The sequence below is a fragment of the Plectropomus leopardus genome, chromosome 23 (assembly GCF_008729295.1).
Source record: "Plectropomus leopardus isolate mb chromosome 23, YSFRI_Pleo_2.0, whole genome shotgun sequence".
Taxonomy (NCBI): Eukaryota; Metazoa; Chordata; class Actinopteri; order Perciformes; family Serranidae; genus Plectropomus; species Plectropomus leopardus.
This window is the reverse complement of record NC_056485.1, coordinates 1220115-1241819: the sequence shown is the minus strand read 5'-3', so window position 1 is coordinate 1241819 and position 21705 is coordinate 1220115. Positions and strand designations below refer to the sequence as shown.

At 38.1% G+C, this 21705-nt stretch overlaps 1 protein-coding gene across 10 annotated transcripts in view; it reads right to left on the bottom strand.

The window, feature by feature from the left end:
• Positions 1-4311: 4311 nt before the first annotated feature.
• camk2d1 (calcium/calmodulin-dependent protein kinase (CaM kinase) II delta 1) overlaps positions 4312-21705 on the bottom strand; it is a 151508-nt gene continuing 134114 nt past the window's right edge. For 8 of the 10 annotated variants that reach the window (XM_042511942.1, XM_042511946.1, XM_042511948.1 and 5 more), the window contains 5 exons: positions 21029-21077; positions 8349-8424; positions 7160-7254; positions 6676-6904; positions 4312-5917 (listed from right to left, as the gene is read on the bottom strand). In XM_042511942.1, the coding sequence (XP_042367876.1) occupies positions 5914-5917; positions 6676-6904; positions 7160-7254; positions 8349-8424; positions 21029-21077 (453 nt within the window). In that variant the 3' untranslated portion in view covers positions 4312-5913. Of the gene's footprint in view, positions 5918-6671; positions 6905-7159; positions 7255-8348; positions 8425-21028; positions 21078-21705 lie in introns of those variants that run through there. The other 2 variants (XM_042511947.1, XM_042511951.1) reach the window with 1 other exon arrangement.

Below are 21705 nucleotides of genomic sequence, written 5' to 3'. Positions count from 1 at the left end.
CTGACCTAAAACACACATGCATGTTACTTATTTTATCATTTGTTTGGAACATAAATTTGTTTGTCACTTTGTGTTGTCAGTGTAAAAGAAAAAAGGAAGAAAACGAAAAATGGGGGCGAACATAACAAAGCGCAATAAAATAATGTGAGAGCATCCTATGAGCTAGTCCTCTCATGTGGGAAGCTCTCCTCTTTAAAAAGATGAGTGAAATGTCAGTAATGTCACTGATTTGAAGTACTGTGCAAGCAGTGCATTAGACTGCAAGCCTGTGAGTCCAAGTTTCTTGTCACTTGGGAAAGTGTCCACGTCGGATGTGTAAGGACAGCAGACTGTTCGGGTCCTGCTGCTTTTTCATTGCTACTTTCGACGTATTTCCTTATTTTCCCACGTTTTGTCTCAAGTTATATTCTTTTAATATGGCAACATGTTTGTTGTTAATTAAGCACGCTGCTTTACAACCAACATCCCTGAATATACGTAGCAGTCCATGACTCATTAAACACTCTACATTCGTGGTCGACCTTATGCTTTTTTTAATGCTCATTTTGAGAAGCAGACATCTCGAAATTTCGAGAAGCAGGCGTCTCAAAATTGCGTCTGTGATGCACAAACAAAACGAAACTCTGGTACGCTCACACAAACTGATGCATCTCAGCCAGATGTCAAAGCAGCTGATGCTACTTGTGACACAGGAAGGAACAAACTTACAACAGACAAGAAATAAAAGCTAATTACATTATTTAATTTTATTTATTTATTAAGTTTATAGGTTTCACACGCACAATTTTTGGGGTTTCCTCCCAGGCTGGGCAGAACTATCAGGTGGGCCGCATCCGGCCCACAGGCCGTGTAATGCCAAGGTCTGCATGAGGGCCCCATAGAGTATATGATGCCATTAGAGTCATAAAAAGTCATAGTATATAATGTCAGGATAAATGTCATAGTAAAGTATGCCAAAAAAGTTATTTAAAGTCATGCTTTAGTATGTCATTAAAAATTTAATAGTACATTATGTCATACCAACAATAGCCATAAAAATTTATAGAATATAATGTCATGGAAAAATTCATACCATAGTATACCATATAAAGACAAGGTATGTTGTGAAAAATGTTGTGGTATAGCATGACAAAAAGTTTTAAAAAGCAATGGAATTGTTTATCATAAAAAAATGTCACAGTATAATGTATCATGGAAATTGTCAGAGTATATGATGCTATAAGAGGCATAAAAAGTCAAAGTATAGTATGTCATGAAAAATGTCATTGTTTGATATATCATAATATAGATTGTTTTAAGATATATCATCATCATCATCATCATCATCATCATAGTATAGTATGCCAAAAAAGTTAAGAAGAAAGTCATACGATGATGATTTTTTATTTTATGTAAATAATAAAGAATGCATAAACATTCCTAAAAAGCCATAATGTAGTTTTTCATGATAAAAATGTCACAGTATGGTAGGCTAAAAATGTCACAAAAATAATAATAATATTATAATAGGTCATGAAAAAATGCGAAACTATATAATGCCAAAAACATAAATATGTCGAGTATGTCGTGCAAAATGGCATAAAAAAAACTAATTAAAAAGTAATTTATCAAAAATATAAATGTCTTAAAATGTCAGTATTGTATGTTGTCCAAAATGCCATGAATATACATAAAATCATAATTGTATAGTATGTTGTCCAAAATGCCATGAAAATACATAAAAACACCATAGTATACTAGGTCATCCAAAATGGAATGAAAGCATGATAAAATAGTATGGTATCCAAAATGGCATGAAAATATATAAAAATGCCACAGTGTAGTGGAGCCCATATGGGATAAAAACATCATCTTAAAGTATGTTGTCCAAAAACACATAAAAACGTCAAAGTATAGCATGTCGTGCAAAAAGGCAAAAAAAGAAAGTCATAGTATGGTATGTCATCTAAAATACCATGAAAATACATAAAAACATCATAGCATAGTAAATTGTCCAAAGTGGCATAAAAACACTATAGTATAGTATGTCATCCAAAAATTGATAAAAACCTGATGGTCAAGTCAAGTCAAGTCAGTTTTATATTTAGAGAGAGGCACAGCAATAATAGAAACAGATGCATGTCATATTACAATAATGGTAGGTGTGAAATTAGTAATTGCACTCTATGATGATGTTGAGAGAGATGATAACAGTCTCATGCATATGTTGAAAGGGAGTTGTCCAAAGGCAAGATCACAGCATCGGCGCAACCTGGACCAGACCACAATCAGGGCGAGCGAGGGGCACAGTATCAGTACAGCCACAGCACGAGCACAACCAAAGGCAGGGTCACAGCATCAGCACAGCTATCACCACGGTCAGGCACAGTCAAGGTTACGGCCAGGATCCAGGGAAACTAGGAAACAAGGGAGCAGGAACGCTCCCGAGAGGCAACAGGATTAGCGTAGTGCAGGTCAACAGACCCAGGCTCTGTAATCGCACATGGTATAGTGTGTCATCCAAAAACTGATAAAAAAGAATTCACAATATCTTTTGTTAGCCAAACATTGAGAAAAATATATTATAGAATCATTATATCATTCAAAAATTGATAGAAAACATCATAGTATAGTATGACGTTCAAGAATTGCCAAAAACATAATAGCGTAGTAGAAGTTCAAAACTGAAAAAAATGTCATAGTATAGTATGCCATCTGAAAATGGATCAAAATTTCATAGTATGAAGCATGTCATCCAAAAATGGATTAAAACTGATAAAAACGACATAGTACAGAATGTCGTCCAAAAATTGATAAAAATGTAACAGTAAAGTTCATCATCCAAAAATTGAAGAAAACCTCATAGTATAGTATGACGTCCAAAAACAAATTTTGAAAAAAGTCATAATAAAGTATGTTGTCCAAAAATTTATATATGTATATATATATATATATATATATATATTATATAAGAAAACGCCATAGAATAGTATATTGTCCAAAGAATTGACCAAAATGCCAGAGCATAGTGTGTCGTCCAAAAATTGTTAAAAAAAATGTCATAGTATGTTGTTAAAAAATTGATTAAAAAAATATAGCTACAATACAGCATAGTAAGTTGTTCAAAAACTTTTACAAACATTATAGTATATTTGGATGACATAATATACAATGACATTTTTATCAATTCATGAACGTCATATTACACTATGACATTTTTATCAATTTTTTAAAATTAATTTTAATGACGTTTCAGTCAATTTATGGATGGCATATTATACAATGATGATTTCATCAATTTTTGGACGACATACTATATTATGACATTTTTATAAAATAATATAGTATAACTTTTCTATCAAGTTTTAGAGGACATACTATACCTACAAGGTTTAATCAATTTTTTGACAACATAATATACTAGGATGGGGGCCCTTCTGTGCGGAGTTTGCATGTTCTCCCCGTGTCTGCGTGGGTTCTCTCTGGGGTCTCCGGCTTCCTCCCACGGTCAAGCAGCAAACATGCAGCTCAGGTTGATTGGTGACTCTAAATTGCCCTTAGGTGTGACTGTGAGCGTGTATAGTTGTCTATATGTGTCAGCCCTGCGATAGTCTGGCGACCTGTCCAGGGTGTACCCCGCCTTCTGCCCGATGACAGCTGGCATTGGCTCCAGCCCCCCCACGACCCTTATGAGGACAAGTGGTTACAGAAAATGACTGACTGATATACTAGGATGTTTTTACTAATTTTTGAGCAACATACTATACTATGAAATTTTTATCAGTTTTTGGATGACATAGTATACCATGACATTTTTATCAATTTTTGAATGTCATACTATACTGTGACATTTTTATCAAATTCAGTCTATCATTGTTTATCAATGTTTGGATGACATACTGTAATATGACGTTATTAATGTGTGAACGTCATATTATACTATGACGTTTTAATTTTTAAATGACATACTATCCTATGATGTCATACATTTTTGGATGACATTCTATGCTATGACTTTTTTTAATCAGTATTTGGATGACATACTATACCATGATATTTTCAATCAGTTTCTGGATGACTTACTATACAATGACAATTTTATCAATTTTTAGACGGCATACTATACTTGTTCAAAAACTGTAGTATGATGGCATACTTTTAAAAAACACTTTTTTTTAAATCTCTGGGCTTGGGGGGAAGGTATTTAAAAGTCAAAAATTACAAGTCACAAAAATTTGTGACTTGAGTGTGACTTGTGTCCAAGTCACGTGACTCAAATCCACACCTCTGATGTGTAGACACACAAAACAAAATGAGAATCTGAACCAGTTGTCATTTGGCATAAATCACACATTTTTATTTGATATTACTAAAACATACATCAGGCTTGTCTCGTTGTGGTAACATGTTATACCAGAATCCCATCAGGAATTTCAATGCATCTTAGAAAGATAAAAACAATGTGTGGTGTTTGTGGGACCAATGTGATTAAACTAAAGAATGTAAACAGTTTTCTAGGCAAAAAAACTCAATATCGTCAAGAAAATCGAAATCATCAGTGAAGACCTAGTAACTTTATCTCTCCACCTTCACCTGTGGTTTCATTTTGAAAATTAATTTCCCGTTCATTTTCCCCTGCTGACATTTCACAGCAACCTAATCTAAAGTGTTTTAAAAATTGAACCTTAAGATATGATCCTGCTGCAGGTGATGGCAACAATCCCCTTTCCCTTTCATTTAACAGTGACACTTAAATAACATTGTACAGTAGCTAAAAACTAGAATTAGAGCTTTGTTAATCTGTCTAAAATCCAAATTCTCTCATGGCAAAGATGAAATGGTAACTTGGATGCAGAAGCAAAGGTTTCAGCTGAATTCGGCTTTCCTGTCAGCGTCAACATCATAATTCTACTTGGTCCAGTGTAAAACATGGTGTCGTAAAACAGGCATACACCAATTGGACTGAATAAAAGAGGGACTCCATCAAAATGTAAAGGGCTTACAGGAAAGTACTAATAATGATAAGTGAAGGGACAGGCATCAACATCACAATATAAAAAGTAAGCACAACAAAATAGCTGATAAAATTCACATAATTAGTTCCTTACTGTATGAAAATATGATTTGACTTGAAAGAGTCAGAGAATGGCCTTTAAAAATTATATGTATCTCTATAGTTTACATTCTATGATAGGAGACCGGTTTCATGCGCTGCCCTGTGATGGTGGAGGTCCGAACAGACAAAATAGAACACAGTTCAGTTCATTTTCCCTTTTAAACACATAGATAAAATTCCTAGTAAACATGGTTCCAACCAGAAAACAGATTTGTAAAATTAGCCAACTCAGTTCATATGAATACTGCTAAAGATTAAGCAAAGATAGAGCGAGTTACATCAATTACCAAAACTTTTACATGAGCAGAACAAAAGCAAGCCTGTGCCTGACCATTAATGGATGGCAGTTCTGAAAGATACATGAGTAAAAAGCAGATATGTGATATATTGGTCATTGTGCCAAAAGGCAAAAAAACATCAGCTCATGAGTCCTCAATATGTGCAATATTCAAATGAAAAACTGTCACTACATGATGACTGGAAGTTTCACATATTTCATCACCCATTAAAAATGAATCACCTGGAACATTCAGCTCCTCTGAAAATCACTTTTACTTAAAACGCACTGATCTAAAAAACTCCCATAATGAACAGAACGCACTCTCACTACAAAACGATATTGTCAAGACTTGAAGTTTCCCCCTTGTTTTTTTTTGTTTTTTTAAATCTTTAGTCCAGCAGCGACAATATGTAAACAACACACTTAGAGGGTGGAGCTCTGGCTATTGTGGGCAGGGGCTGGCTGAGGGATCTGATGGACACTTAGTAGGTGGGGTCTGTTGTAGGCAGGAGGGTGTTTGTAGTCAAAGATGGTCCTCTCAACTGAAACACAAATCACATGTGGATTCATTACTGGTTAAAAAGCCTTTCCACGAAATAACAACAACATCTGAATTATAACATCTGACTTCAGCTTGTATGTTTTTTTTTAGTGTAACATATGTTTTAGGTAACACTTTCAAGCCCATGTCTATAATGCATTATAACACATTATGAACATACTTATAATGCTTTATAATGCCTCTGTAGTGCTGTATAATCATAGTTTTAAGCACTCATTGTAATCTATAATGTTTTATTAAAATTATCAAAACTCATCATGATGCAGATGTTTAGAATTAATTGTGAACATACTTAAAATGTGTTATCGTGTGCATATAGTTCTAAGCATTTATAAATATTCAGAATGCTTTGTAACATTCCTTACAGGGACAAACTCATTGAATGAGACCACTGGTTAGGAAGAAACCACAAATATGTCATTCTTGCCCGTCTGATTCATGACGTAAGAAAGTACAATATACATGAGTGTCATTGATAATTACGTGCATATTCATAAATGCTTATAACTGTATGCACACTATAACACATTATAAATATGTTCATTATATTCATTATAGATAACCACGAGTGCTTATAACTATGATTATACAGCATTATAGAGGCATTACAATGCATTACAAGTATAATGTTTTATAATGCATTATAGACATGGGCTTTATAGAAAGTGTTACCATGTTTTACACTTTTCAGTAAGTCTTGTGAAGGACAGAGACTGGCAGGGTAGGAGGTGGCCTTACTTAGTGGGCACGGTGGGCGAGCCGGAGCGGTGGAAGTGGATGTTCTGCCACTTGCTGTCACGGCGGTGCCAGATGCGAGTCTCCTCTGACTGCATGGTGCGAGGCATGCCATTGCTGTCAATGTACTGAGTGAGACGAATGTAGGCGATGCAGGCGGCCTCGTCCCCAATCAGGTGGACGTGGGGGTTTAGCAGGATGGTGTGGATGGGCTGCTTCCCCTTGGACAGAGCTGCAAATAAGAACAGCGTGGAGGATGGAGCAGGAGACTTAGGAGAGTCCTACAACTTAAAACCCTACAAGACTTCATGAGACAACTCTTGAGAGCATTGCTTTAGAGGTGCAACTAAAAACAAAGTCAGTTAACTCAGAATCAACCTAGAATTGCAGCAATGCATCAGGGGTACATTTGGGGGTTCTGAAGGTGCTACTCAACACTCAAAAAATCTGAGAGTGTACTTTACCCTCTGAAAAACTAATTGTTTACCATTTTCAAAGTAGAAGCGGTGGAAATCGGTGCCCTCCACCAAGTTGCCCAAAGCTTCAGGTTCAAAGGATGTGAGACCTGGATCACAAATCTTCCTGAAAAAGCACACCAAGGAGCCATGTTAGAGTCAAGGGAAGATTTGGTTTCACAGGTACAAGCATGGCAGATAAGTTGGTGAAGATTCTCAGTCATGCGGGTCATGGTAATTCTAGGTTCTAAATCGTAGAGTTTCTTGAAAATGTTCCTCCTCTCATCCAAGCTGCTTCCTCAGATCTTACAGTCTGTGTGGGTGTGGACCCTTAGAGAATCACAGGTCACATGTGAGTCATTGACCCACATGGCCATCATGTGGGTTATTAGGGTTAAATTGGTCACGGTGTGAGTTCTAACCCCAGATCCATCTATGGACCTATCTAACCCTAATGATCCACGTGGCGGCCTGGTGAGTTGTTGACACTAAAAACATGAAACCAAGATTTTTTTTAAACAACTTGGCACATTCGGGCTTAAGAACACTTTTCAAATTTTTTAAAAGTTTGAATCCTGGTCACCATTTCCTTCAATTGTTTGGGAGATGAGTCCGACGCCTCTTCCTCATGAACCACTGGCATTGTTTTGTGAACTATAAAACTTCACCTAAATTTCCATCTGCATCAGGGTCAGTAGATGACTGAATTTTAAGTTTTTGTTGAAGTATCCCTTTATGACATAATTACATGTGCCCAGAAAGTGGAGAATACAACAAAGGAGGACAAGTGCTCAAGCCAGTGGTCAAAGACACTGTTAAAGCGAATATAAAGGGGTTCATACTGAAACAAACATGTTCATAAGGACATTTCAGCTTTTGTTTATGCCTTGTTTTAAACGTAAGTAAAGTTTGGGCAGGTATAAATGCAGATATCGGATTTGAGTCACTTTCGAAAGTAGATGTAAGCAGGTGGTCAAAAAATTTGATATACACAATGCATCAGAATTGGGCATCAAGACTTGTAGTGAAAATCCAGTGTTAGAATCCACACAGGTTTTAAAGCCTGCGACTCCCAACCAATCTGGTTAGAACTCAAGAAGTAGGGCAGATGAGAGGTAAAATTTCTTCTAGAAACTCAAGTACATCCAGTTGCCTACAATAAAACACTTGAAAGTATGGCAAATATTTGAGGTGCAAGTAAATTTAGGTAGTTGAACTAACGTGTAGGCTTCAAAGTCGCCATTGTTGATGGCCTCAATCAGCTGCTCAGTGACTTTGATGATCTCCTGCTTTCGAGCTGAGAGACAAAGACAAAGAGACACACAGGAATGTTAGATGAGATGCAGTACACCACCCCTAAAAAATATGAACAGAAGCTATTCAAATGGACCAATATGGAACATGAGGGGAACATCAACCCAAAATCACAACATTCATGGGCTGAGGTTCACATTTTTGTCAAAACACACAAAGTTTCACATAGAATGAAGGAAAGACTTAGCGTGGCTCAACATAGAACATGAACATTACCTTTCATGCTAAGTAGGTAAGCTAGGAGACAATGAATGGAAAGAATAAGTGCTGTTGTTGTGGCTTGATTTAAGAACACCTGCTACTGACATGAGAATCCATTTTTACCTTCAACAGCTTCAAGTCCACTGTTGTTCCCAGCTAACTGAATACTCACAGTCTGCTGTTTGGGCTGTGCATTGACTCCCTCCAGTAACAAGAAAAGCAAAAAGCTAACTGCAGGAAGGTGAAACATGCTCCCTCGTAGGCTTTGCTTTTAGGTTAAGACTAAAACTGACAGCTGCAGCCTCAAATGGGCTTATACAGCTGCAGGAAGACCCGGACCAAGCAGAATACCTTCTTCTGATTGGCTGCTGTGATAAAAAAGCCTGACACAGCTGAAATACTGATGTGGACTTCAGTTTGCAAATAGGAACTTTGTCCTGATCAGGTTAACATGGACACTATCAGTTTGCTGAAGGGGCCCAAAATAGACCTTTTACAAGCTTTTTTGAAACGCTCTGTCTAAACTGATTTACATTAGTCCCACATTCACACACATCAAGAGCCCCTTTTGTTTTCTCCATCTTAATTTGTAGATGTCATGTAGGTGGGAGGGAGCAGGGTTAAACCACCAAAACCTACAATTAACCCTTTGAAACCAGGAGCAATATTACTTTTCTTGTGCTGGTTTCAAATGTGTTTCACAAGTATTTAAATCTTCAAGCCCTGAGATAATCGGTGCAGTTTCTTTCAAAAACATGGGGAAATGTTCCACAAGCTGCAAGAAATTAGTAGATTTAGAATATTGTGTTTAAAAAGATAGGGAAAATGTCTAAGGCAAATTGAAAAAAAAGGTAGGGAAAAACTATATTCATAATTTTAATATATAAATTTGTTTTAAAAAGTTTTATAATTCTTAAAGCACTTGTTTATAACACTTTTTCCTTTCTTTTTTTAAACAAACTTTTAGGTAGTTTTGTTTTACTTTTTCTTACAAATTCCATTGCTCTTTGCCTTCTTCTTCACGTGTTTTTGAAAGAAATCAAACTAATTTATTCAGGTTTTAAAGGGTTAATTGTTTTGTCACCTCCAAAGGTACTTAACTGCTTGTACTGTTTATAAGTTTGCCTGGTGTACATAATAAACTGCAGTAATTATTATAGTAATTTAACTGACTTTTAAGCACAATTGAAGTACTAATACATTTGTTTTTTTCACCACTTTGTGAGATTTTGTTTATTTCTGCTCTTGGTGTATTGTACTGCACAACTCCCCATTAGTTGACATAATGTGAACAAATCCAAGGAAGACAAGGCCACTAAGTGCAAGAAAAGAAATACAACATTTCCTGATAATTTGTTCCAGGCTCATTCAATGGTTTTAGAAAGCAGGGCAAAACTGGTTTCTACTGATGTTTATCAGTGTTGTGAAATATGAGGAGCAGTATGGAGAGCAGAGCCTCTGCCTATAGAATAGTGTCACACTGTATCTGTGGAGTGGAAATAATATCCTTTGAGCTTCTGTCAGCTATATCATAAATAGTCTTATCCTCTGGGATCTCTTATTAGAGCACGGAAAGAAATTAGAAGGTTGGCACCGAACACTCTAATGGATAAAAACATACACACACATGTAACTGAACCACTGACTGTAACTGACACACGCACCCACGTACACATACACACACACACACCAAGCTCCTCAACAATCCACGCCTCAATAAGCTGCTCAGTAATAGCACACAGACAGACACTAAAATCATGAACTAAGCTCGTTTAGTTCTAAACTAAAATATTCTGTAGGATTGTGAGGATTTTGCAGATGTTTATACAGGGCCTGTGTTAGAGCCAGTGCTTTTGTTCTCTTCTGTAAAATAATTAAATAATTTTATGTTATGTTATGTTATGTTATGCCTGTGTCGTGGGCCTTGGCTGCACTGATGCTGTAATCCTGCTCGACACCATCTTCTGCCATTATTATTAGTAATGCCTTCACTATTAATATACACGTGACTGTTATCACCACTTACAATATTTGCATGTAACATTTAATGCTATCATAAATTGCATTTATTAATTTTATGTCTATTGCTACTGTTGCATGCTATGTTATTGTTACCATTATTATTGCAGTGCATTTCTCCTCTCTCCCTCTCTTTTCCCCTCTCTTTCTCTCTCTATATGTCCCTTTCCTATATATCATTTTTTCATCTACTGTAATTTAATTGTTTTTTACGACATCTATTACACATCTATCCGTCCTTGAAGAGGGATCCCTCCTCAGTTGCTTTTCCTGAGGTTTCTACCATTTTTCCTCCTGTTACAGGGTTTTTTTGGGTGAGTTTTTCCTGAGTCATTTTGAGGGTCTAAGACAAAGGGATGTAAAGCACTCTGAGGAAAACTGTGATTTGTGATAATAGGCTTTAGAAATAAAATTGACTTGACTTGAATTGACTACCTGTTCCGAGGGGCCAGATGATGGCTGATCTTAAGGGGTCACAAACCAAAAAGGTTGTGATTCCTCATCCTAAATCCTGTTCAGAGGTTAAGGTGTAATGACATCTTCTGACCTGTGAGTGGTACTATGAGACAGCAGCTCTGAACTCAGACTGTGGATGAGGTGTGGTTCCTCTCTGATTCATTAAATCCACAGTTTTTTTTTAATGCAATACAAGTAGTTTTTATTTCAGAGCCGCAACAACTTTTCAGAGCATAGGACATCTTTAAAAATGAATGTTATGGGCTGAACCACATTAGGTTAGGAGCTGAACTAAGGTGACCATGTCTTTGCTGTCCTGGGTCTTTCATGTTTCTCTGGCACTGTAAAAACTCCACAACAATGGATGAGAACTATGATGTAATTCTCATTGTCACAAAACATATAAGTGAGCCAAAACTGCTCTGAACGCACTATAATTTAACCCTTTGAAGACTTAATTTTTTCCTGAAACATGGGAAGAGGGCAATGAGCAATGAAAGAAGACCCCACAAATTTGCAAAAATTCAAGCAAAAAGGTAATAACAGAATTAAAAAATGCCCATACTCTTGCTCTCTGCCTTAAGCAAACAAAATATGTAAACATGATGTTATCTGTCTGATCACTGACACCGACACGGTCTATAACCTGGTTATCCATACACAGGAAAATAGGTTACAGTTGGTATGTTGGTATGTCCAACTCCACCACAGTAGATGGAAATAAACAGTATATACACACACACACATATATATACATGGACTGCTTTTCTGTGCTGTACATTCTGTATGTACTCCACTACTTCTTGTTGACTTATTTGTCTTGTTTTGTTTTCTCCTCCTCTTCTTCTTTTATTTTTCTCACCCTTTCTTCTACGAATTTATGCTGTTTGACCTCTGGGTCAAAGCCTAGTGCAGGGACTATGGAGCATGTGCAGAACGCCTTGGCCATTTCAGGTACAGATGAGGCGTATACATAAAAGAGTAAACCAAAACCATCCAACCACATTTTCTCGGTGGGTTAGTTTGGCTTCAGGAAATTTTACTTAGTATGATTTCAGTCCAACTAACATGTTAACGTGTATTTTTAAAGTCTAGTTTTAGTCTGACTAACACAATATTTTGGCTTTATCTTACATCATGTAAATGTACTGACTAGGTCCTGCAGTGGGTATCAGGCTGTCATATATCTCCTGAGCCCTCGAACCATCCTCTAACTCTGAAACTAACGCTCCTTAAAGCTTCCTTTAACTTGCTCCATCCCGAGAAAGAGCAAAGACTCTTTTGGGTGACTGGCTGTATATCTAAATCACATAATCTCAGGCTGACCTACAGTGGCTGGTCCTTCTGGTTTGACTTACAAAGAGCAACTCATTAATAGCTCCTCCGATATGAGGAACTTTTCACTGCATGAATCATCAGCACTTAACTTATCAGCACTTAACCTTCTACATAACATACACATTAGTGTCATTATGAAATGAATGCTGGCTAAAGCCATTAGGTCTCCTTTGATTAAGGGAAGGCAAATGTAAGCTGACAGAAAGATAATGCTGTAAGTGGACTTGAGCGTACTCACAGCATCATTGTATACCTCTCTCAATTAAACTTAGTATGTAGTACACAGCAAGCACTGGTAGAACATGCAGCTAAGCCAAAAGACACAGAGACACCTAGTGTTGGAGGGAGAAGCCACAGGTGGGGACTGTGGGGAATAACATGATTTTTCCATCTAACTTGGAGAGTTAGGGTTTATCGGACAAAAGTGAAGCTGGTGATTTTTGGAACAGTGGACCTACTACATGTACACACGCACGCACGCACGCACGCACGCACGCACACACACACACACAAACACACATAAACGTCAAATTACAGAAATTAAGCAGATAAGTGAACAATTACAGTATCAACAATTCAAATATTTAAAGCATTTGTAAGATTTCTACCATCTATCTAAAGCAGAAAGATCAAGAAAAATCCAGAAATTTCCAGTAAAATAAAGTTTACAAGTGTTCTTCATTTTAATGACTGCAAATCCTCACATATTTTCTATTACTTTTTCTAATTTTTTAGGGAAATGTACTATTTTACCTCTTTCTAAACTGAATAGCAGCCAAGGAAAGGAGGGGAAGCTTGCGGTTTTTCCCCAAGCACTGGGAAATGGACTTACACTGGGAGTCGGTGGGGTCCAGGCTGGGCAGGGGGTCGAGCCCCTGCATGGGGGTGTGACGGGGGCCACAGTGGCATGTGGTGGGATGGTCAGAGAAAATGAACAGAAAGGAAGATGTGATGAAGAGGAGCAGGTAGGCAGCCACCAGTGCCCACAGGATGTACTGGCAGCACTCCTCCTTACTGGGCCAAGCACTAGGAGAGTACCAGCAGGAGGAGGAAGAAGAGGAAGAGGAGGGGCAGGGGGAGGGGGGGGGAGGGCTGTAAGAGGTGGTGTGGTCTAAGTGTTTGAGGTGATAGATTAGGGGTCTTGAGGAGGGAGAGTGTGCTGAGATGAAACAGGGCACAGAGGAAGAGCATGATGAATGGATGGAAGGAAATGTAGATTGGTAAAGTGACCAAAGCAGGAATGATAGGAAAAGATGAAATGGAGAAAAGGAAAAGATGAAATGGAGAGTGTATGAAAAGCATGCAGGAAATGACAGTTTGTTCAAAGCCCTGAAGTCTTCCAGCAGCTGTAAACAAATAAGTTTGGACAGAGCAGGTGAAAATATTCAGGGATGTGAAGATGTAATTTCTTCCCTCAGGTCAAAGGTGAAGATGCAGGAGCATCAAAGATAACTATTCAACAAACAGTTCTGGTGAGTCAAACTAAAGGTCAGCATCACTTTCATCTCTGTGTCTCTATGTGTATACTAACTGGTTTGTATTTCAAGATTCAAAACTTTACAGGTGCTCTGAGTGGCAATGTTACCCTTTACTCACCCCTGCCATTAAAATATTATTAATTGATTTTTATTGAACCCTGGGGAAAGACAAACAGATTTTGACTCATGTTTGTGTCCACCCAATGTCAGACATTTAAACGTCTTTTTAGCTCTGTTTGGCTCTTCAGTAAATCAGTTATCTTTCATTTCTTTTTGGCCTCTTTTAAACTGGTTTACCATCGCACAAACTCATCAACCTCCTTTCAAGCAGCAGCAGGTGTTGGTTTCCAAACTGCCGACAGCATTAAAGTTTGCTTTTCTGATGGAGAGTCAAACAACTCAAGGCCCTGACACACCAAGGCAACGCTCGGTCATCAGTCAGCTGGCCCTGGATGATCCTCATCCATCTCTGATTGGCAGTTCAGCTCAGCGCAACTGAAGAGTAATGGAAGTGAGGAAAGCAAACAAGCAGCTAATATTAAGAGAGAGTGAGGTGGATATAGAAGATTTCTTTGGCCATTGAGCGCTTTAGCAGAAATGTTTCCTGATGGTTTGTGTTGCTAAACATGCTTTGTTCTTTTATCATTACATTGTGTTATTAATGTGCTAACTGGCTAACTAGCATTGTGATGGTCTCCCTGTTTCCCTTTCCCTATAGACAACTGCCATCTGCAGGTATGGAGAGTTATTTCCTCATGCAGACACACAATGTTTGTGCTAGTTGGGTTGATTTGATGTAATCATGTGCAACTTTTTGGAGTAGACACAGCAACATGAGGCGACACAGTAGGTGGCTTTCTTTGCAGGTAGTTCTCTGATGTTTCTTTGGTGTGTCTGCGCCATAAAAGCTTAAGGGCTAGAAGTGCCATTAAGACGGATGCTGTCTCAGCTTGTGTTCTGGAATTAATTTGCCCCAAGTAGCCCAGAAAACAATGACAAAAGCTTTATCGTACCTTTTGAATGAAAAGACCTTATATGTACATTATGACCTCCACCTTCAAACCAAGTCACTGCACAAAAAAAATACTGGCCACTTCAAGCATTTAGTGTGGAAGAAACAACACACTCTAATAGGAACTCATCACCCATCCATCATTCACATCAGTGCAAACCAGTCACATTCAAGAAATAAGTTCTACTATTTGCCCTCATTGCAGTTCCTGCACCTTTATTTTCTTTCTTTCTGCCACAGATAATTTCTCCTCAAAGGGCTCACTGCCAGAATCATAAAAGATGTCAAGATTAAAATCCTCTTCTCATTTCATAAAGTTTCCTAACCTCTTTGTCGGCTGAGGCTCTGACTGGGGGCACAAAAGGCAGACAGAGAAATAGCTGCATATAAAAGAATAACATCAGAAAGACCACAAAGACATAATGAGGGAATAATGTCTTCCTTGGAAAAAAAACTGAAGACATGCTCTGAACACTATCATAATCATTCAGGATCATTGAGTGAAGCGAATGTCGAGCTTCGCTGAACAAGATTACCATCCCATCACCCATGAATAACAATGGAGGCCATTATAAAGGGCAGCGCCATGTCTGTCAACGGGCCTGTGTGTGTACTGGAAACATGGTAGCACATATGCTGGCAGACGCACGCACGCACGCACGCACGCACGCACGCACGCACGCACGCACGCACTCACTCACTCACTCACTCACTCACTCACTCACTCACTCACTCACTCACACACACACACACACACACACACACACACACACACACACACACACACACACACACTGCAGGGAAAGATGCGAATGTCAGGGGCCTCAGAAAAAGCTTTGATGGAAAAAGGATAAACCCTTTAACCCTTTGAAACCTGAGCAGATTGGCTTCATTTCTGTCAAAAAAATGCAAAGAAGGCCATGAGCAATGAAAAAATAACTGTCCCAAAAATGCAAGAAATTAGTCAAAATTACAAGAAAATTACCTGAAAATAATTTTTACAATAAAAAAAACCAAAACCAAGTAAAACAAAGAACACAATGACTTGGAAAAAGCAATTATAGTAATTCTGTAACAATATTTTAAATATGTAACTATGATCATAAGAAATTCAGTTTTCCTTTTTTCTCTAGCTTTTAAAAAAATAATTTTCTATAACTCCTAATTTCTTGCAATATGTGAAACATTTCTTGCCAAGTTGCTCATTGCCTTTTCCCCATGTTTTTAACATAAGTCATACCAATTTTCTCACAGATCAAAGGTTTAAATACTTGTAAAAGGTGTCTGAAAGCAAAACATACAAAGTGATGTCACTCCAGGTCTCAAGGGGTTAACTGAATGTGGAATGATTTAAATCTCTTTTGTCTAAAAGGTCACTACTGTGGTGACCAGCCATAAAACATGACAGAAAGACTCAGAATTACAAATCAGTCCACTCATTGGGCTACTAAAACAAATATCTCAAATATCCATGTCACCAAACTCCAGCATAAAGCTCCTTCCCCTGCTCTCTTTGCTTTTCATCTCTCTGCAAGCCTGTTTAGACTTGGTATTTACATGCGTTTTGGTAAACTGAACAAAAACTGAAAGTGGCGGTGGTCAGTCTGTTAACTTTCTGTTACAGCGATGTCCAGAGTTGCTATCCTCACAGTGAACCGTTCAACATTTGCTGGTAAAGCAGGAGCTACACATCTGCAGCAGCTAATATCCAACACTGACATCTGTCATTAAACTCTTTGATAAAAAGCCCAGCAATGCTAACAGTTAGCCCTAACACTGTGTGTGTACAGCTAGATATACTTTCATAACTTCTCACATTCTGAACTGAACTCACATTCAGCATCAGCAGCAGCTTCAATGTCCCCATCTGCCAGACGTCAAAACCTGAATTTAAGTAAATATCAATGTCCACTAATGTTGGTGGCCTGCTAGGCCTGTGTCGTGGGCCTTTGTTGCACTAATGCCGTGATCCTGCTCGATGCCATCTTCAACTGCTATTATTATTTGGCTATCATCAATTAAATTTATTAGTTTTATGTCTATCACTATTGTTATACAGTATGTTATGTTATTGTTACCATTATTGAGCATCTTTCCCCTTCTCTCCCTCTCTTTCCCTCCCTCTACTTATCTTCTCTCTCTCTTTCCTATATATCATTTTGTTATCTACTCTAGTTTAATTGTTTTTTACAACAACCATTGCACATCTGTCCATCCTGGAAGAGGGATCCCTCCTCAGTTGCTCTACCATTTTTTCCTCTGTTAAAGGGTTTTTTGGGGGAGTTTTTCCTTAGCCAATGTGAGGGTCTTAAGGATAGAGGGATGTTGTAGCCTGTAAAGCCCCCTGAGGCAAACTGTGATTTGTGATAATGGGGTTTATGAATAAAATTGATTTGACTTGACCAGGCTGTTTTTGAGACTATTAAGTACAATTTTTTAAAGTCCATTAACAGTGCAAACAACAGATCCCTCAAAACACAAACAACAGCTCTTAAAGAAAATAATGGAAAACAAACTTGGAAAAATTGATGGGCAGTGAAATCCAGGCTTACTGAGCATATATGCAACAGTGGAAATACGAGATTTTGAATCATCAAAGTGTAAGCGATGTGTCTACATCAACCACTGGCTTACAGTACAATCTTTCAGCGCTCCAACTGGTGGTAGGAATGCAAACAGAAAAGTTAAGTCAAGTCAGTTTTATTTATAGAGCCCATTATCACAAAACGACATCCCTCTGCCCTTAGAACATCACATCACCCAAGGAAAAACTCCCGAAAAAAGAACCCCTGTAACAGGGAAAAAAAAAAGGAAGAAACCTCAGGAAGAGCGGTAGAGGATGATGAGGGATCCCTTTTCCAGGACAGACAGACGTGCAATAGATGTCGTAAATAACAAATGAAATATAATCATGGCAAAAAGGAAAGAGAAAGAGAGAGGGGAGGAGAGGGGGAGAGAGGCACAGCAATAATAGAAACAGATGCATGTCATATTACAATAACGATAGGTGTGAAATTATCAAATGCACTCTATGACGATATTGAAGGTGATGATAAGAGTTTCATGCGTATATTGATAGGGAGGTGTCCAAAAGGCAAGATCATAGCATCAGCGCAACCAGGACCAGACCACGATCAGGGCGAGCGGGGGGTACAGTATCAGTGCAGCCACAGCACTGTGAAATGTGGTACATTTCACCTAGAGCTACAAAACTTGAGAACAAACTTGAAACTTGTAACAGCCCAAGACCTACAAAAAAGCCTCTTGGACCCATACCCTAAACCCAACAGGAAGTCAGCCATTTTGAATTGATTGTGCAATTTTGGTGTATTTTTTGCCATTTTCAGGGGTCACAATTTTCCAATCCATAATTTATAACTCAGGGACATGGTCCAATCTGCACCAAACTTCACATGTTTGATGATAGTCTTGCCCTGAACACATCTACATGACAACTGTTACCATTATTTGTAGCGCCCCCTACTGGCAACATGAAAAGTCATGGAAATTACATGCTGTCTTCTTTGATGGACTGCTCCTACATATTATATCCGATTGACTTCCAAACTGGTGACAAAACCTTTAAGACCTTAATGAAGCCTCCCTCTGAAGTATAGGTTTACCATGAACGCTGTTGCCATGTAGACCCAGTGGTTGCCGCCAAAGAGGAAGTTGTTGTAACTTCACTTTGCATCGACCAATTGGCCCCAGAGTTCACAGTTGTGGTCAGGCTGCAGCCCTTATCACATCAACAAGTCAATTAAGTATGATAATCACAGCGTCACCAACTGGCAAAAGCAAGAAAGCCACTTAATACAACTATACTTTTGTTTACATTACATTTACATGGTTTGGTCTACACATGATGTAGACCAAGATGACATACATTTTGTGTGGTCTCCAGCACCACCTAGTGGCCACAGGAAATATTACCCCCAATGTAATATCTAACTGAAGGATTGAAACTCTCTGCTTGCTTGTTCCGACTTTCACCGAAATGAAAAATCATGGGACATCAAAAGTTATTCAGTTTTTGATTCTTTTCCACACCATGTGGGCGTGGCTTGGTTTCCAACTTGGTTGGTGGTTTGCCATGAAACAGGAAGTTATTGTAACTCAGCCAAACATTATCTCATCTGCCCAATACTTGTAATGCTTGCTAAGTGTCTCAGCCCGAACAAAGCTGCATGGCTCAATTGAGTTATCATCAGTTATCATGAGTTAAGATGAGTCATCATCATAGCGCCACCTATTGGACACAGGGGGTCATGTTTTTTTTTCTACTAGAAACAGTTTAGTTGCATCCCCTTACAGGTTGACCACATTCAACTCAAACTTGGTAACAAAAGATTCTGTAAGACCTTCATGATGCCTCCTTGTGAAGATCATATGTTTTCAATGAACGCCGTTGCTATGGCAATGAAGTATTCGCCACCAAACACAAAGCTTCTGTAACTTCAGTTTGCAATAACCGATTGGCCCTAAATTTTACAGGTGTGGTCAGGTTGCAGCCATGAACACAACATGTGATACTCAATGCACCACCTACTGGCAATAGGCAGTATGCCGTGTAACAATATCATCATTTGATTTACATCCAATTTACATAGTTTGGTCTACACATGATGTAGACCAGGATGACTTAGATTTTGTGTTGTCTCCAGCACCACCTAGTGGTTTTAGGAAGTACTACACCGTGTGAAATATCTCACTCAATGGTCAAACTTTTTGCATGTATTTTCTGACTTTCACTACAATTAAAGATCGGGGCAGTTGGAGTCACGCCAGTTACCCCAAGTTGCGTGTGGATGTGAGGGCCCGTTCTGCTTGCAGCTTTAATTAGTTTTAGAATTGATTTTAAGATTTCACTGATTTGCACTTATGGGTCTGGCTCCAAGTTATATAACTGAATCATAAACCCCCTATGAGCCAGCTCGCAGCCTCAGATCCTTGGGTAAAGACCTCGTGGTCATTCCAAAGTCCATACTAAAACCTAAAGGTGATCGAGCATTTTCAATCAGAGCCCCTCGACTTTGTAACGACCTGCCCCAGGAGACAAGGCGTGCACATCAGTCACATCTTTTAAATCACTTCTTAAAACTCAGTTCTATAGACTTGCCTTTATTTGATGTCATCTCTTTCCCTCTTTTCCCCTCCTCCTCCTGCCCTTTCACCCTTCTACCCTGTTTCTTGTCCTTTGTTCATCTCCCTAATATTATCAGTTCCTGTCATAGCCTCAAGATTTATATCCCAGCCTGGTATTTTTCCCTATTTATAGATTTAATTTGTTATTTTATTTATTTATATTTAACCATTCTTATCACTTTTTCATATTCATTCTATGCTTCATTCTCTCATTTGTCTCGTGTTTATTGTCAGTATGGTTGTATTTTTTTTAATTTTACCTTGTACTGCCTCATTTTACTGCCCTGATCTGTTTTTACTCTTATATTTCTCTCTTATTATTCTCACTTCTTTTATCTGTCACATCATTTACAGTCCTCCAGGTCTCAGTTCATGTTGTTTGGGTTATTATGTTGCCTGGGTCCTTATGATGGTTATTGTTAAAGTTGGATTAACAACGCCAGATGGATTTTATTATTATTGTTGTTGTTGTATTTATGTATATATATATGTATGTATGTATGTATGTATGTGTTTGTGTGTGTGTGTGTATATGTTTATATGTATGGATATATATGTTAATATATCCTGTTGTTGTTTTTTTATCTGCATGTGTTGTGGGATTCCTTAGTGTTTGGGTCTTTTATTCTGGTTTTGCTTTCTGTGAAGTGTTTTTTAAATTGCTAAATAAATAAAGTTATTATTATTATTATTGTTATTATTATTATTGTTATTATTATTATTATTATTATTATTATTATTATTATTATTATTATTATTATTATTATTATTATTATTATTATTATTATTATTTAAGCCAGTAAACCCAAATAGTAAGAAGAGAGCTGACCTTAAACTGAGAGCTAAAAAAACTTCAGATGGCAGTACTTGTTAAAAAATTTAGAGGACAGAGTTTTAATGAGTTTCTTGTCTGTATTGGTCAGTCTGAATGTCCTTACCTCTCACGTCTTCGTCCTCGATGGTAGTGTTGGCACTCTCACTGGACTCCTGTCAAACGATAAAAAAGAGGCACAAGAGTTTAAGCAGCCTGATGAAAAAACACTAACAAGCTAAGGACAATAGACTGAGTTGAACTGTCTATCGTTGTCTACCTCAACATGCTAATTTGGGATTACACTTTTGACACAGTCTCATTGTTGGATGGTGATTCTGCTGGAATTCCTTCCTGGCAACAGTATACATCATGATACAGTAACTGTTCTGTAAACACAATGATGAAATAGTTTAAAGTTTCTGAGAGCAATCACTTCAAGTGTTCCAGGTTTCTGTATTTAAAACTTAACGTCTGCCCAAGTCATGTTACCTTGCTCGGCAGCTGGATATGAAAGATAGCCTGGCCAAAAATAACTCCCCTGGTAGAGATGGTATTGTCAAATCTCTCTCGCTGGCGGGTACATGTCTATTATTGTGCAATATATACCATCAGCTGCTGTTGGACACGGCAGTGAAGGACAACATGATCTCATTCCTAGTCATCACATTTTGCAGTTTGGGCTGGAGCTATGCAGCAGTGGTAAACATCCAAACCCCAACTGTTGATTTCACGCCTACACCGAAATGACTTGCAACTTTTGCGAATCCTAGGATGGTGAAGGAATGTCCTTACTTTGCCACT